The sequence below is a fragment of the Corylus avellana genome, chromosome 1, assembly GCF_965113065.1.
Source record: "Corylus avellana chromosome 1, dhCorAvel1.hap1.2, whole genome shotgun sequence".
In the NCBI taxonomy this organism is placed as follows: domain Eukaryota; kingdom Viridiplantae; phylum Streptophyta; class Magnoliopsida; order Fagales; family Betulaceae; genus Corylus; species Corylus avellana.
Genome location: NC_142490.1, coordinates 1,283,365 through 1,302,236, shown reverse-complemented (window position 1 = coordinate 1,302,236; position 18,872 = coordinate 1,283,365). Strand labels below are relative to the sequence as shown.

The 18,872-nt window shown below is 35.3% G+C and overlaps 2 protein-coding genes across 2 annotated transcripts; one reads left to right on the top strand and one right to left on the bottom strand.

The window, feature by feature from the left end:
- Positions 1-905: 905 nt before the first annotated feature.
- LOC132171294 (uncharacterized) lies at positions 906-3,019 on the bottom strand. The gene is made up of 3 exons (XM_059582578.2): positions 2,788-3,019; positions 2,148-2,593; positions 906-1,648 (listed from the first exon to the last, which is right to left on the bottom strand). Exons 1-3 carry the CDS (start codon positions 2,879-2,881, stop codon positions 1,118-1,120), a joined length of 1,071 nt encoding a protein of 356 aa, XP_059438561.2. The 5' UTR covers positions 2,882-3,019; the 3' UTR covers positions 906-1,117.
- Positions 3,020-5,884: 2,865 nt separating this feature from the next.
- On the top strand, positions 5,885-7,396 carry F3H (flavanone 3-hydroxylase). The gene is made up of 3 exons (XM_059583010.2): positions 5,885-6,362; positions 6,476-6,904; positions 7,005-7,396. The coding sequence occupies exons 1-3, from the start codon at positions 6,003-6,005 to the stop codon at positions 7,296-7,298; spliced, it is 1,083 nt and encodes a 360-aa protein (XP_059438993.1). The 5' UTR covers positions 5,885-6,002; the 3' UTR covers positions 7,299-7,396.
- Positions 7,397-18,872: the final 11,476 nt, after the last annotated feature.

Sequence of the window (18,872 nt, the reverse complement as noted above, 5' to 3'; positions counted from 1 at the left end):
GGCATTAATTTTTTTTTTTCTTAAAAAAAAAAAAAAAAAACTGGAGAAAGAGATCGGGGTGGTCGAACCCCCATACAGGGTGGCCGGTAAGGGGGTGGTCCGGCCACCCCCAAATCGGCCAGGGGGTGGCTCCAACCACCCCGATCTTTCTCCCCCTTTTTTTTTTTTTTAATATTTTACTTTTTAAAAAAAAAATTAATGCCCAAAACGACGTCGTTTTGGGCTGGGTGAGTGTTGTAATTTTGAAGTCCAAAACGGTGTAGTTTAAACGTGGGGGTATAATGGGTATAAAAAAGTCAAACCGTTAAATCTAACGTTGAAAACTGACAGAAGGTTCCAAAGTGAGAGCAAATGAAAGTTCAGGGGTTCAAAATGAGAAATTTGAAAGTTCATGGGGTCTGCCAAATCGACCGAAAGTTCAGGGGGGCTTAGAGATGTTTCCCTTTTTTTTTTCTTTAGTAACTGACATGAAAAGTCATTTAAAATTTTTTAATTTTTTTTTTTTTAGTAACTAACATGAAAAGTACATCACATTAGTCAGTAAAATGAATATAAAAAGTAGCATTACCACAATTTCGACTGTCGCATGATCTTGCCTGTGGGTGGAATTCAGCATTTCCATTTCCATTTCCACCCACCTATCTATCCTTTCCCCGTTTTGGAGAGATCTCGTAAATGTAGCACAAGTCCAACTGCTACCCGCCTACCCCCCCAATATTTCTAATCGCTGGTCTACAAACAAAAATTTCATTAAATTCCCCAACTTCGTCAAAAACTGCATTAAATCCCCCCAATATTCTCTTTTACTGTATATATTTCCTTGGGCGGAATATGATCCATTTTTGTTTGTTAACTGAGCACGCAATTCGAAAGCCTAATTATAGTTAGCAGTAAAAAAATATATATATAGGAAGCAGTAAAGTTTCTTGTCATTCATTCAATTATTTGAACATTCGACCATAAAGTGGCCAGGAAAAGCTTCTCTGTCAGTCACTTTCGTAGTGAACTTTTTACCCACCCAAATCCCAAAACGAAAAGAAAAGAACAAAAGCTAGAAAAATTTCCCAAAGATGGTGGTGTCAAGAGAGACAACCAAACATCATCAATTAGAAGAACTTCAGTTCTCTTCTTCCTGCACAGGAAAACGCAGATGCTTCCCTTTTGGTGTGGGCAAGCCCTTCAAGCGCAAGACACTCGGCGAAATGCCGCCAGAACCCTCACTCTCTGCGCCCTCCTCTTCTGCTCCAACAAACTCATCATCACTGTCGTAAACAAACCTTGTGTGCTTTCCAGCAAACTTGGGAGCCTCTCTCTTCTCATCCACAAAAATCTTGCCAATGCCCTCACACAGTTCATCAACCAATCCTCCATCATCCTCCTCTTCTTCAATTTCATCGCCGCCTTCATCATAGTAGTCTTCTTCTTCTCCTCCTCCTTCAATTACTTCTTCCTCGTCTTCGTCACGGGTGCTTGCATTAACCTGGATAGACCAAACAGAAGCATCATCATCTTCAGCAGACGACTTCTCTTTGGAATAACTCCCTCCTTCTCGTACTTGGTAAGTCAGCACAGAGGAGACTGATGATTCAGAGCTTTCGGATTTCTCAGAAAAATCCAGCTTCTTTCCATCGAAGATGTTACTGACCACCTGCCAAGCAGTTTTATTAGAATCACATATACCCAGTAATAACTTTTCATTATATTCATCAAAAAAACAAAAAAACAAAAAAACAAAAAAAAAAAATCTTTCATTATCAATCTGTTGTGGGAAAATAAAAATAAAAAATCAGATCCACAGATCAATTAATGATTAGAACCAAACAGAAAGTCTCAATAGATGCCTAAAACTCCCAGATTCCCCCCAGATGAAATAAGTTGACAAGGTTGACCAGAACCCAAATGAAATTCTAGATATGATTACCATTTGTCAAGATTGACTAGAAAGTTTTAGGGTTACAAAATGAAAATCATTGAATTGAGAGATTTTATACTATATCTCGATTTGTAAAGATAAAAGACCACCAAGATATAACAAGAACCAGCAGTAAAATTCTCTATTTCACATATGCAAACATAAGATAAAGATCTAATCAGAAACAAAACGAAATTCTAACTCTACAAAACCAATCGAGACCTGGGAAATCTACCTGAGAAATCAATTGTTCTTCAACAACTGGAGAAGGCACCACCGAAGCCAAACCACCATTGATGTTGCCGGAAAGATTCGAGAGCTGGGGTGTGTTCGCCGGGGTTGGGGCAAGAAGTCCTGTCGGTGAGTTGACAAACCCTTGGAGATGAAGAACAGTACGGCTTTCTAGTGAGAGCTTCGAAAGCTCGGCCTCCTCTTCCACTCTCTGCAGGAGGGTCTTGACTTGACCCCTTAGCAAGGCCTCTCCGGACCCAGGAGTCTTATTCTTGGCTCGACTGCTCCTTTGCTTGGCTATGGCCGATGATGGGGTCTCCAAACTCCCCATCGCAAGCCCAACTATCGGAGAATCATTCGTTATATCGATCAGCACAGACCGATCTTGCTGTTGTTTCGCATTTCTTTGCCTCGATTTTGAGAGAACCTTTCCAGAATCTTCAGTCTTCCCTGAAAAATCATCAAACCAAGAAATGATTACAAACCCAATTCCCTAAATACCGATCTATGATTGTTTAGAAAACAAAGAAACAAATTCTTGGTTCTTTTTTGGAAAACCACCGATTCAAGAAATGGAATAAACCCATTTCCTCTGGTTCTATCATTGTTTAGATTAAATGAAAAAAGAGGAGAAAACCACTCACTTGAGAGGGGAATGCTGCTGTTGTTGTTGTCGCTGTTTAAAGCAGCCGAGGCCTGTGACCTTGTGACTCTTCCGACTGATGATGGGGTCTCCATTGGATTTGAATCAAGAAGGGTGGGTCACTGGAAAACTGACTTTTTTCGCCGGGATTTGACCGGAAAGATTAGGGCAAAAAGAAATAGAGGATGCGAGAACTGAATTCAGAAGGAAATACAAAGTAGATACTTTTAGGGCGAAGGAACGGGTGCTTATAAAGAGGTTTCCGTGACGTGGTTCAAAGTTTAAACGTTAATATGACCGTTGCAGCCTGCTAAGGCAACATCGATCCGCACGATTATGAAAACAAACTAGCCGTTAGGGTTTTATTTGAATATTATTTCTTGCCTCCGGTTTTGGATTTTACGGTTCTTTAGCCATCAGGGCAACATATGGGCCTTGACTTGGGTGAGGGGACTGGCCCGATGGCTTTGGTTCAACCCTATATATATAAAATAAAAATAAAAAAATAATAAGGTTTATAACCTCTGGATCTCTTTTTAGGATAATTTAAAGTTTAGTTTTTAAAATTTTAATTATTAATTTCAAAATAAGGGGAAAATATAGAATTTGCACCTCATTAATACTTAATAGTTAATCCTCTCAAACTTCTATTTTGTTGCAAGTTACACCATTTGTTAAACTCGGGTGTTAAAATGAATAAAAAATAATAATAATAAAAATAGCACATGTGATATCTTCATTCATTTTAACGTCTAACAGAAAGTATAACTTGTAACGAAATAATAAAATTAAGAGAGCCAAGTGTTACATTTTAAAGTTCATAACCTAAATGCCAATAGAGTGTAACTTTAGAGGACCTAAGTGGATTTTTCCCACAAAATCAAGTAGTTTAAATTTTATTATTTAAATAGTTACCACATTTAGAAGATACTTAAGTTTTCCTTAATTAACTGTATATTATCTTCAAAGCAGTAAAAATCATGTTCTTTTGGAAGCCATCAATTGTAAATTGTAATCGATCACACAGTTAGAAAACATTACATGTAATTTTCTGAAATAATATTGAGATGAAAAAGACCAAGTCCAGCAAGTTGTAGAAGACCACAAGACAATAGTAGCAGTTGACTCCAAGTTCACGTTATCTTCTTATCTTATTTTGTCTTCAGGCTAGGACCAAAATAAATGTCCTATTTTTCAACATATTTATTTCATAGCCGTAGTACTAATATGATTAGCTAGCTCTTTAAATTAGTAATTTCCATTTCATGAGGCATGGTTTCTAACCGATTAACTTACTGCTTGGAAACTATATATATTTGTGTTTATTTAAATATTTAAAGAAAAAATTTAAGTGCGAGTAATAATATGAATTTATTTGCATATGAGACAAATTATACTTTGGCCTCCAAATTATTACCACCAAATGTTTACAAGCGGTATTTAAATATCTCAACTACCATTACGTGTCAAAATAGCCACTCTGTCAGTGAGAGTCGTTAAAAATAAAAGAGTGATGATATACATCACTCCGGGTGTGCATGAATGGTCATGCACGCCCGTGTAAATTTTTTTTTTTATAATTAAAATATTAAAATATTAAAATCACATGAACGTGCATGACTGTTCATGATATTTATCATCACTCAAAATAAAATAGTTGATCGGTCCAAAAAAAACGTTTTCACCTGCAACTAAGCAAACACCAAAATATGGTCAACACTTCAATTTTTAGTATCAAATAAAATAAAAGGTAATTTTCTGACTAGAAAGATACGCAAGAGTCGAAGACTAACACACGGGTAGGTGAGCGGTGGGCGCACGTGCATGTTATGTAGATGAGACCAATTAGGTGGTGCAAACCACGTGCTGCGCGCAACAATGTCTCCTTTGTAGTTTTTTTCTGTTTTTTCTTCTTCTTCTGTGGTTTAACATTTTTTTGTTTTTTTTACCCCTATTTTTTATCTTAGAAGATCCATCTGATTTGTCTAAAGACAGATATAGTCTTTCCGTCAAAATTTAGTTCAAAATTTGACAGAAAGCCATGTCAGCACTAATCACAATTTAACACGTGTCCATATAATTAATTAATTAAAAAAATAAATTTTTATTAAAATTAAAAAATTATATTTAATTAATTTTTTTTTTGAAAAAATCGTACTAATTGCAGTTAGTAACCATGATGCATATGTAAAGAAGGATGCATATGTAGTTACCTAAAAGTGATAACCGCGTTCAAAGCCCTACCTCAACCTACCCCAGCTCGGTCAATAGCTTCTTTGCATGCATGACAAGAAAGGGACCACCTAAAATGACAGTTTTTTTTTTTTTTTTTTTAATAAAAAAAAAAAGTTATGAATTTTGAGAGAAATGCCTACTATAACAGCAAGATTAAAACATATTAGCTACAATAGGAAATATAGACCGTAGCCATAGAAGAGGAGCTCCAATACGATATTTGATGAGAAAAGTATCCTACGATTGATGCTCAAGGAACATGATATCTGGATTTAACAATCTCCATAAACAAAAATGGGGGCATCAAAGATGAAAAAAAAAAAGGGACAAGATATGATGTATAAGAGTTTGAAAACGTTAGTAGGGAAGGTGGGTAGTGAGAACAAAAATAAAGAGAAATGCTACCATTCTTTTGATGTGGTAGGTAAAGGCATTCAATTCAATTTAGTAGTACAAACTAATCAGGTAGGATTATTAAATCTATAAAAATTAAAGAGAAATGCTACCATTCTTTTTTATGTTATCCTGATTTTAAGTGCTTATTGTTTATTAAAAAAGCAAAAACAAAAACTTCTCAGACCAATCCCTCATTTTTTGTTTTCTATAACAATATTCACATAAAATCAAGAAAACATCTGCATTGTCAAAAACAAAACATGTAGAATAATATTGGATATATATAAGAAAAGAAAAGCACAAAAGAAAAAGGTCAAAAGGACAAGTAGCCAAGTTTCTAGAAGGAAGAGAAGAAGGAAGAGAAATGGATAGGTTGGTAGGTATATGCATGTGAGTAGAGTCCCTCACGAGCATCGGAGGTAGTTGGAACTGCCAAACCCTCACACCCTCGGCTTATATATCACACCCTTTTTTCACCACAAACCAACCCGCCAATACCGCATTAAATCGATCTATCCCTCTCATCATCATCTTCACTCTCAAAGCGTCCCAATTTAAACCAGAAACCGCAGCAAACAACCCCCGATGGCGCCTACAACTCTCACGGCTCTGTCGGAGGAGAAGACCCTTCAATCCAGCTTCGTTCGTGACGAGGATGAGCGTCCAAAAGTTGCCTACAACGAATTCAGCAGTGATATCCCCATCATCTCGCTTGCCGGAATCGATGAAGCCGAAGGCAGGAGAGCCGAGATATGCAAGAAAATTGTGGATGCCTGCGAGGACTGGGGTGTTTTCCAGGTTGTCGACCATGGCGTCGATGCCACCCTCATTTCCGACATGACACGCCTTGCCCGAGACTTCTTCGCTTTGCCTCCTGACGAAAAGCTCCGCTTTGACATGTCCGGTGGCAAGAAGGGCGGCTTTATTGTCTCTAGCCATCTACAAGTAAGCCTTCAACTAACCCCCCTTTTTATTTCATCTTTATGTTATAATATTAAATTTATTATTTTTAATTTTCCAACATTAACAAATATTAATAAATTTAATCGTTTAATCAGGGAGAAGCTGTGCAAGATTGGCGTGAAATAGTGACATATTTTTCGTACCCAATTAGGACCCGAGATTATTCGAGGTGGCCGGACAAGCCGGAGGGGTGGAGAGCGGTGACGGAGCAGTACAGTGACAGACTGATGGGATTGGCCTGCAAGCTCTTGGAGGTGCTATCGGAAGCCATGGGATTGGAGAAGGAAGCGTTGACCAAGGCGTGCGTGGACATGGACCAAAAGGTTGTGGTCAATTACTATCCAAAATGTCCACAGCCTGACCTCACGCTCGGACTGAAGCGTCACACGGACCCTGGCACCATCACTCTCTTGCTCCAGGACCAGGTGGGTGGGCTCCAGGCCACCAGGGATGGCGGGAAGACCTGGATCACCGTTCAACCTGTTGAAGGAGCTTTCGTCGTCAATCTCGGAGATCATGGTCATGTAAGTTAATTAATATAATAAACGGGTTTCACCGTCGGTCCACCGATACCGACATTGCAAATTTTTAAATTTATTAATTGTATTTGTTGTTGGTGAGCAGTTTCTGAGTAATGGGAGGTTCAAGAACGCGGATCACCAAGCAGTGGTGAACTCGAACTACAGCCGATTGTCGATAGCCACATTCCAGAACCCAGCACCAGACGCAACAGTGTATCCATTGAAGATCAGAGAGGGAGAGAAGGCAGTGCTAGAAGAGCCCATTACATTTGCAGAGATGTACAGGAGGAAGATGAGCAAGGACCTTGAGCTTGCCAGGCTGAAGAAGCTGGCCAAGGAGAAGGATTTGGAGAAGGCCAAATTGGAGACCAAGCCTATTGAAGAGATATTTGCTTAGACAAGCTAGCTAGCTGACAGCTCATCTTGTCCTGCTATATATTTGTCTCTTAATTTCCCTTTCATATATCTACATGTTGAGCAGTACTTTATTTTGTTGGTCCCTCTTTTCGTGTGGAGTTTTCTTCAATTTGATCATCAATGGTTTGTGGATCACAAGCTGTTCTCAACCAATCATGTTTAATTGATCTCTCCAAATCAAATTGCTAATATGCATGTGAAAATAAGTTGAGCTCAGCCCACGTCTTACTTTTATCTTATATGATGCATATAGCTTCGGATCCCTACAATTTTTTTTCCTCAGATTGCATGATCCCCTTTAATTGTGAAGAGTTTTCGATATGAGTTGATAATACGGAAAAAGTGATGCCACACGACACATTGTTAATGTTACAAATGTGTCATGTAGCATCACTTTTTTCGGATGAATTTCAAAAAAAAAGTGGTACTTTTTAGCATTAGTCTTTCCATTGAGCCTATTTATTTTGCTTAATTGTAGGAGTAGATAAATATAAAGATTTCTAATTAAAGCACTTGTTTGGACAAATGGATTATATCATGATCTATCATGCACAATTCTCGGTCCTTTCTAAATGAAGGGCAAAATTGTCAAAAAAAATTTATAAAATAACAACTCTACCCTTCTAAATGACGAGACCAATTCCTCTCCAATTGAATTCAACCGAAGAAGATATCTCCTTTCCCTTTAATAGTTTGGCCGTACTTTCTTTTTCTTTCATTAGTTGTTGTGCTACCTACTTTTCTCATACCATGGTTCTCTAAGTCAGGACTTGTGTAAGAACTCTGGCCAAGTGACCAGAGAGCAAGTGGGTGTCGCCATTGAAGGCAACCCCATGTGTCTACATCTTTTAGCAAGTTGAACACCTTCCGTTACTTTTAAAATTATTATTAGACTTATGATTGATTATTATTGAATTTTAATTAAATTATAATTTTAAAAGTCATTTTATTTTTAGAGTGGTACAAGAGAAACTTATAGAATTACTCGATCCGCTTGGAGGGAAATTTCTCGATAAGGGGTCACCATCATTGCACCAGTAAAATGATTTTTAAATTAAAAAAAAAAAAAAAAAAAAAACTAGATATTTAATATTAGAGTAGGTCATTGGCATCTTGTGGTCGTAAAGTAGCCAAGTTTAGCTCATAATATACGTATCACATAAAATGAGATCTCCCAATCCTCCTTGAATATTTGTTGGGACTTGTGGTTTCCTGAGAGATATTTCAAGTCAATTGAATGCATGAGAAGCTTCATCCGTATTTAATGGCATTTTTTTGTTCTGATATGAATTATTCTTTTCTTTTCTTTTTTTCAAAGGGCTTCTTAATTTTTATTTTTTTTTTGCTAATGATGTTACGTAGGACTGACAATTTTTGACACAATCTACAAATCCAACTCAAAACTCAATCAGACCTCATCCAAATGATCGAGAAGAATATCATAATCAAGCATAAATGTTCTTCCGAACGCCAACATTAAAAATTGCATTTTCAATGTTTTAATTAGTTGCCTCAAAGTACTGTCTTTTCTCATAGTCTATATAAACATAAGAGTTCATGATTTTTCATATACCTTGAGACCATTATTTAGTGAGTTAAAGAGACACCTTGTTCATCCCTATGCATTTAATTAGTTTCATACATCTCTTAAAGTTCTGCTAAACCATACAGATCTCAAAAACCTTCAAGCCATTGGGGTTTTGGGTAGCAAGAGGAGACTCAATAAAAAGATCGATCAACTTATATGGAAGAGAAACAAGGGAAAGAAAACAGGGAGGAAATTAAACAATCGTCAAATTATTTTATTCATTAACAACACTTATATATATATCAAATTAAAAAAAAAAAAAAGTGTTTGACAACAGTATAAAAATATATGCTTATTAATAGGGGTGGATATCGGTCAAAACGGTCCGGTTTTGGCTTTTATCGGTTATTAACCGATAATTTTCGGTTAAATGGTTTCTTAACCGATACCGAACCGATAAGAATTTTAACCAAAATTATCGGTTATAACGGTACACGGTTAAACGGTTTGGTTAAACCGGTTAACCGATTATAAATCTCACATTCTTCAATGTTCTCTACTTCTCTAACCCCCAAGCACCAAAAGACAAAAACTCTTACTTGAATTAAATCTTTGATGCTAAAAGAGAGGTCTGTGAGAGCAAATCGGGGCGGATGTTGCAAGAACTAGAAAGAGAAAAAAAAAATTGGGAAGAAACCCATTCTCCTGCAATGGTGAGAAGGAAAAGAAAGAAAAACAATGAGGAAGAAAGAGTCTGCTGCGTGTGAGGAAAAAAAAAAAAAAAAAAAAGAAATATGTGGCGTGGGAATTGGGAAGAGAAGGAAAATAAAGAAAAACAATGAGGAAGAAAGAGTCTGCTACGTGGGAGAAGGAGAAAAAATATATATATATATATATGTGGAGAGGAAGAAAGAGTCTATAGGTGCTTGAATCCATGACCACAAGGATCTGAGCCTTATGATCTAGTTCACTACCAACTGAACTAGACTAGTTTTATTACTAGTCTTCCTCCTGCTTAAATAGGCTAGGGAACTAAACACTAGTTACATTTGGGCTGATAGCCCACCAAAGAAATAACATAATACTCTTAAGTAAAAATTAACGTAAAGCCCAAAGTCTAGTAAATAATTAAAAGGGAAAACTAAATTTACCCTCTTTCACAGGTGTAATGTCCCTCCCATCTACTATTGAGATTGGAAACTCTCCCTTTGGCACCCAAAATGACGAAAATACCATAAGGAAAAAAATTCAGAAAAACGAAAAAATGGGCCAAAAGCTGAAAGGGCCCAAGCCTTTTATGTTGTACCTTTTTGTTAGACTGGTAACAGCTGTAATTGAATTGGGTTGAGTTATAAAGAGTTGGGCTATGTTCACTATAAATAAGGGCCCAAGCCTTTTATGTTGTACCTTTTTGTTAGACTGGTAACAGCTGTAATTGAATTGGGTTGAGTTATTAAGAGTTGGGCTATGTTCACTATAAATAAGCCTATACTCCAATTGTAAGGAGAAAAAAGTTCATCGGAGTTTGGGATACGGTTACAATTATTATTAAATTTGTAATAAATTATTATTAAATTCTAATTTAATATTAATTTTAAAAATCAAGGCCAAAAAAGGACTGTAAAGATTACTCCACGAAAAATATCATCCATTCCAAATTTGCACACAACTCATCATTCAAACAACACTCAGAAAAGACAGTCATGTGTGTAACAAAGCTTACGTGGCTGTTGATGATCATGCATGCATGGATGGTGTTGGAAAGAAGCAACATATTACATATATTATGCCCATAGCTAATCTGGTCGGAGGATCCTATTGGAAGGAAAGGGTTCTTCCGTAAATTGACCAGCAACGTCCAAATGGACCAAATCCATTCATGTCGACGCCACTCCAGTGCCAAAGACCAAAACTTCTCTTCCACTATATATACACGACGGTCTTCTATCACAATTAGTCTTCCCTTGTGTTCACAATTGGAGGGCGTTTGTGCCGGATTATACTTACGTCTAATTTTAATTAAAATTGAACCTGTTAATATTAAAACACATGTTCCTTAAACCGTTGACACATGTCTTAATTCCAATAAATTTAATTCTAACTAAACCCGACCTAAGTCAAGTTTATTTGCGCATGTGAGATAAAAATACAGTGTATAACATTTCTAATAGGATTTTTTCCTGCAAATTGTTCACACGGTGTGAATACGACTTGAGTCTTGCTTGTTTTCACACGATCGAGTTGTTTTTTTTTTTTCACCACATATTCTTGTTTTGTTGCTCACTTGCAAGGAAACATCAATTTCTTTTTGATCTCTCAGGTCCTTCTCATCTAAGAAAGTTATCATGGTGCACGTCTTTGCCATTGATCTCAAGCATGTAGCGGCACAATTTGACTTGTCCAGAAACAAACAAGCAAGCACCAACTCTGGTAATTAAATTCATTTGGAAGAATTCCCTTTCCCTGTATTTTTCAGAAAATAATAATAATAATAATAAATAAAGAAAGAAAAAAAAAATCGTTTTGGAAGAAATGGACCACTTTTGTTGGCTAGCAACCTAGACCATGACCTGGTTTGTCGGATTTTGATAGATCGAGTGCAATTAAGGCGTTGTTTGGTAAACAAGATGCCACGCTCAAATACTGTTTATGAGTTGGTAAAAAAAAAAAAAAAAAAGTAATGATTTTTGTTTTGTATAGAAAAGTAGAAAAGTAGAAAAGTTTTGTTTTGTAGTGATTTTTTTATTTGAATAGTAGTAAAAAATAAATGATGTAATATAAAAAGTAAGAGTGTTTTGATGTTAAATTTTTTGAAAAATGAGGTGAATAGTATTTGGGAGTGGGAGGGTGTTTAACAAAACCTCCCTATGACTGTATTACCTTGTAATTAAATTTGTTCGAAATTAAAGAATCTCCTTCCTTTGTATTGTTTAGGAAACAAAAATATATCATCATTTGGAAGAAATAGACCACTTTGATGGCTAGAACACGACATGGCTTGTTGGATAAGGCATTTGGATCGGGTGCAATTAATTACCCTCATAATTTTGGTTTGATTAACGGTACTTTGTTGAACACATGGTTGGAATTTCATTTAGCACACATGGGGGAGTACTAAAAGAGGTGATTTTGATTTTTGACGACCATTCTCAAAAATTGATGTGAAGGGAAAGAAAAGTCTAAGAATTGGCTCAGTAGAGCCTAGTGGTTTTAAAAACAACGCAGTCTAAGAATCAACGGACAAACTTTTCCGCTCAGAAAAAATTTCCTACTTTAAAGTTTATTAAATTGATATTTATTTTTAAAAATAAGGATTAGATACATTATTTCCTCTATGGTTTAACTTCTTTAATTTTTTGCCTTTTAGGATTTACTTTTTATCACAAGAGGTATATTTGGTTCGCCTAAAGACAAAGATGGTACATTTATCTAAATTTCATCCAAAATTTGACAAAACACCACATCAGCACCACTAAAAAATTGACACGTGTCCCTATAATTAATTTAAAAATATAATTTTTTTTTTTAAGGTTTGGGGGTGTCCATAGCCACCCCCTTGGCCATTTGGGTGGTGGCCGAAACCACCCCTAAACCCAAGCCAGCCCCATATGGCCAAGAGCCACCCCCGAACTTTTTATTTTTTTAATAAAAAATAAAATAGTAATAATAATAATTTAATTTAATTTTTTTAAAAAAATTATTATTTTTTAAATTGATTATAATGACACGTGTCAATTATTTATTGATACTAACGTAGCGTTACGTTAAATTTTGGACGAAATTTAGACGGAGATATCATTTATGTTTTTAGGCAAACTAGAGGTATTTCTTGTGATCAAAGGTAAACCCTAGATGACAAAAAAATAAAGAAGTTAAACCACAGAGGGGATAACGTATTTAATCATAGTTATTTCGCCAAAGGTTTCTGAAAACCGGTGGATTTTTAGTGACCAATTTTTCGGTTTTATAGGTAAACTGTTGTGGTCCGACCATAAAAAAAAAAAAAAAATAAATAAATAAATAATAATAATAATAAAATTGTCCAAAATCAACTAATAGGACCAAGGAAAACAAATTTCTTACCTTTCTCTGCTACTAAAGTCAGTGAAGTAGATAAAATGGTAGGGCAATAAGGTCACCACATGTGATAACGAGCCTTTAAAAGGTGACTAGGATGAACGTTCTTTGGGTCCCCCAGGAGCAGCAATTATTGTCTCAATACATGCAGATGCTGAATTCGTCAAAACCATCTCATTAAGCTCGACATATGTCTTGTTGACCCTGTCAAAAGTGTTCATCTTTCTCCTTTTTATTTCATTTCTTGGTATCTTTTTGTCGATTTAATTTATCATTATCCCCAGACCATATATCTATGCAACTCGTTTGAGTTTGACGTAGGTCTTGACGTCTCGTGGACCTCGTCAAAAGGTTTTTTTCTTTTTTCTTTTTTCAAATTAAGTGAGGTTTTGATGTACGTAATTAATACTTTATCCTTCATATTTATGTGCGGCTCAACTCTCTCTTAATAATAAATGAGTTATCAACAATATTTAAACTAAAAATAAATAAATATAATCATATAAATAATACTTGAACATTATCAATTATCTACTTTCTTTATTTCTAACGACTTGACTTTAGTATTTTCGTGTGCAATTAATCATAATTCATAATATAATCTATATATTATCGTCATGCTAAAAAAGGCAGCACGTGTTTCTAACGTATCTGCTTCGAAGAACATGTGTGAATTCATTGTCTAAAATCGCCCGTTGGGAGATTCAAGAAAAAATTAATTGATCCTTGTCACGCCATGTACAAATATGAAGCAGAATCCAGATTGTTTTTAAAGATATTTTATGGTAAGATCGACTTTTGAAAAAATATTTTCTATAAAATACATTTTCTTATTTTAAAAAATCCAAATAAATGTACACGGGGTTTTATTTTAAAAAATAAATAAATAAAAGTTAGTTGTGCGACCACTCCGATCCACACAAGTAAGACTACTCCAATTCTAACTAGGGTGGCTATATGACCATTGTAAACTTTTTTTAATTTTTTGAAAAAAAAAAAAGAAAAAAAGTTAACTCTTATTTTTATAAAACTTATATCTTGAGAGTGTTATATGTTTTTGAATGGTTTGATAATGAAATTGTTTTTAAAAGATATTTTTTACCGTCTATGTCCTTTATGTGTGGTTCCCAGTAGATAAGTTCTACTATAGTCACACTTAGATAAAATAGTCATAATTGGTCTAAAAAATATGAGAGGGCTCCACCTACTTAGGCAGACGCCCAAATAGCTCGAGTCTCATCTGCTTAAGTTGCCAAGACGCTTAGAATAAATAATGTCACATAAGAGTATACTTTCAAATTTATACTCATTTAAGAGTCCCTCTTATCTTTGACAACTCACTATTAAATTTTAAATTTAATGATCATTTTCATACCACATTTGAAAGTGTGAATTTAAAAATGTGAACTTTGAAAGAATGTATAACCAAAACCTCAATCCGTTTAACTGTGGCGGTGAATAATGGATATGATTAAGTACACCGACGGGACAATATTACCGGTCCACCTGTACTCTCTTTTTTGGGCCACATCACGTATGGACCACGTGTACTAAAACGTGTTTCGTTTTCTCTTGGTGAAGCTCTTTATTTAATACGTGTTCACACTGGTAAACATTTTATATTATATTGTGTGGTAACATGTCTACCACAAAGTTTGAGAAAATCATATACTTTATGTTCATAACTTTCGTATTCTTAAAGAATTAAATATTGTATGTCTTCATAATAATCTCACGCATTATAATTAAATTATTAAATTAATTATTTTCTTTCAAATGATAATTTAACATTGCGTATGGGATTATGTAATCACCCAGCACACCAACATTCAAAGTAGTTGGCCGCCGTATGCATAACAACATGCTAAAACTTTGGCTATTTATTATTTATTAAAATGTTCATGAAAATGTCCAAAATGGGGGATCTTTGTTAATTAAATAATGACATGCATTTTACGAATCAACGACATGCAGTTTAAGAAAATCGACAAAACTCAAAAGGGAGACCACCTATAGAGAGTGCTTGCAGTCACCCCGTACTACTATTTCGGGTGGTCAAACCACTCAAAAACACAATATAAAACATGACAGTGTAAAATATATTCATAAATTCATGACAATTCATATAGATTAATGACATACCGTTTTCGACAAAAGAGAGGGTATACATACTAGCCATAGACCATAGTGCCACACCTTGAGAATGTTTGTCAATGTATTTGCGGAGTATCTTTTGTTTTTTATTTAAAAAATAAATATTCTGATGTGATATAAATATGAACATGTTTTTATATTTTGAAGAATGTTTTATGTTTCGAGTATTTTGTCAGAGTATTTATTTTTGAGATAATAAAATAAATGACATAAAACAAAAATGTTAGCAAACGTAGCCAAGGGCTATGTTCTAGAGGAAATTCTTCTAACCCACTCTATTAAATTGACATTGCCATTAGCATGTGTTCTCATGTACATTTTTAAAAGAGCACATACATATAAAAAACACATCATACTCTAAAAACATATGCTAATTTAATAAATTAAATTGAAAATGTTTTTCATAGCATGCTATATATGAAAATGTTTTGGGCTAGCAGGGGGTGAATCATAGACCCAAAAGAAGTTTGAATAATCGTTCGAGAACTGGCATACATGTGCTGGGGCATGAGATTATCGATTACTGGTGATTAAAAATTGGTTTAGTTTAACAATCCATAAAATGCCACGGTATTTGGCAGTAAAGTGAGGCTTTCAAAGCCACACGTTTCTTTCTTTTATTGTTTAAAGAAATGAAAATATAAAGATGCTTCTTCTTTTTCTTTTTCTTTTTCTTTTTCTTTTTTCATTTTAAAATTTATTACCATAGTCAAGTCAAGGTCCTTGTTTTGATTTTCTTAATCTTTGTTTAGAAATCTTACTAACGTGTTTTTTAAGAGTATTTTTTGTTTTGAGTATAGCTATAAATCACACTTTAATCCAATTATTATCTCACGTTATTGATGTGAAAATGTCAATCAATCTTTGCTTAAAAATAAAAAAATTTCATTAACATTATCACTTCAACGAAATTAAATAGTTTTGGAGTAAAAGTGTGTCAACGTTACTCTTTAATTTGTTTTTAGTTTGAAGTGTTCAAAGTGAAAATAATTAGGAATGATTTGTATTTTGAATTGTTTTTTAATAATTTTATTTATTTTTTAAAAAAATTGAACAAACATTACTGATAAAGATTTGAAATGTTGAGAAATAATCACGCATTGCCTGTGGACAAGATTTTGAGCACATTTATAAGAAATTGACAACCCTCTCTTATCGAACCGATTTTTTGAGATGAGTTAGGCCCACAAATATTTTCATGGTATCAGAGCCTACCACAAGACGAATGAAGTCCACACTACTTATCCCGTGACAAGGGCCAGAAAAAATACTGGCCTGCACGTGAGAGAGGGTGTTGATAAATAATTTCATATTGTCTGTGGACAAAACCTTGAACATGTTTATAAAGAATGTGCAACCCTCTGTTATATAACTGGTTTTATGATAAGAGTTAGGCTTATGAATTTTTTCATGGTATCAGAGCTTACCATAGAATGAATAGAGCCCACACTATTTACCCTGTGACAAGGACCAATAAAAAATAAAAAATAAAAATAAATAAATAAAAAACTGGCATGCTCGTGAGAGAAGGTATTGAGAAATAATTTTACATTATTTGTAGACAAAATCTTAGGCATGTATATAAGAAATAGACACTTCTTTCTTATCGAGTCGACTTTTTGAGATGAGTTAAGCCATGAAAATCTTCAACTTGATCATATTTAAGATTTCGTAGTGATGGGTTGCTCTCTTGAAGTCAAAGTTTTTTTGTTTTTTTCAAAGTCTTTATCTTAACTTTCTTTGTTCTTTGCCTTGAAATCTTCTTACAAGGAGCATATTTTCCGACAGATGGGAATATCCAAGAACAAACACTCCTCTCTAGTTTCTAACCATACGTAGATTTTTTTTTTTTTTCCTAAACAATAACCTTTGACTAATTTTTTTAACTTAATTAAAAACTTACGAGGATGCAATAATACAAATAAAATATTCGTTACTGAGAAACACGTAAGCGGAAAAAAGAATGGTTTTGCTTGTCATTAACTGAGAAACTTGTCCAAATTTTTCTATCACAACAAATTTAGTGGAAATTGGTGTAACTAGACGACTATGGTTTTACATTTTTATTTAAAATTAAACGTGTCCAAGTGAATTAAAGTTGCTTGCTTTGACAAAATTTACAGACTTCTATAACATTTCACCCTTTGTTTTGTTTTTTATTTATTGATTTTTCTTAAAATGGGATGTAGGATAATCCTAATAATCTCCCCCAGCGACAATTCGTTTCTCCCGTAAATTGTTAGGCCAAAACTTATTGGTAAATTTAGGTTCTAATACCAATGTTGGGTGATATTGAGCTTATTTCAACTCCAAAAGCTAGCTCAAGAGGTGAAGTTTTTTCTCACACTTATAAACTGACCACCAACCCCTTCCAACAACTAATGTGAGATAACCCCAACGAAACTTTGCGAAGCATGACATTTATTTAGATTTTAACAAAGAATTTGGGACTGGCTGACAATTCAACAAGAAATAAGCATGAATAAAATGCAAATATTATGTAAATGAATTGTTAGAACAGTTTTTTTCTCGTGCCAGAATACCAATGGGGCAGGGCTTGTAAAAGATAAAGAAATAACTTTAATGCCTAAATTATTAAGGGGTTCGAGAAAAAGGGAAAATGATCTTCTCCATTTCAAAATCCCTCCATTTCCTCCATTTAGTGTATTTTGAAGGGTAGTGTTGTCCAAAAGTTTTAATGATGGTAGTGCAATAAATACAATACCCTTCAAAATGCACTAAATGGAGGAAATGGAGGAATTTTGAAATGGAGAGGATCCTATTCCGAGAAAAAGAGGCAAAATAATAATAAATGATAGGATAGAGGAGGAGACCAAAGTCCTCTTTTTATAACGGATTCCTGATTCATGACCGGCTGCCATGTTTTGTTTCTTTCATTAGAGATTTTTTTGGCAGTCAACATCTTAACAGTGATATAACAAGAATTAGGTTTTCTTAGAATCATCTTAAATATGAAATAATTTTTAGAATCATCAATATATCGAAATTTAATAATAATTATATCAAATTAAATGATAATTTTAAAATTTACATCACATTTAGGCTCCGTTTACTTCGACGTAAAATGGTTTCTTTCATAAAATATTTTTAGGAAAGCTATTTTTCTTGAAAATATTTTTCGTCGAAAACATTTTACGGTGTTTATCTTGTACACGGAAAATAATATTTTTTTTAATATCTTTTTTTTATATATATATATATATTTTTTCCAATAAGGTCCCCGTCGGGACTTGCACGAGACTTGTTCGAAACTCTGCAGGGACCTGCCCAGAACTTGACCGAGACCTACCCGGGACCTGCTCGGGACCCACCCGGGACTTGCCGAGGACCCACCCAGGTCCCGCCCAGCACCTGTCTGAGACTTGCCCGGGACTCGCATTGGACCTGACTGGGACCTGCCCGGGACCCGCCCGAGACCTGACCGGGACTCGCCCGAGACCTGATCGGGATCTGCCCGGGACCTGCCCGAGACCCCGGCGGGACCCGCCCGGGACTTGCCCGGGACTCGCCTAGGACTTGACCGGGACTTGACCAAGACCTGACCGGGACCCTACTGGGACTTGACTAGGACCCGCCGGGACTTGACCGGAACCCGCCTGGGACCCATCGGGACTTGACCAGGACCCGCCTAGGACTTGCTCAGGACCTGCCCGGGACTTGATTGGGACCTCACCGGGTCCCGGTTAGGTCCCAAGAGGGTCCCGGTCAAGTCTCGGTCAAATCCCGGGCAAGTCCCAGGCAAGTCCCGTCGGGGTCTCATGCAAGTCCCCCCAG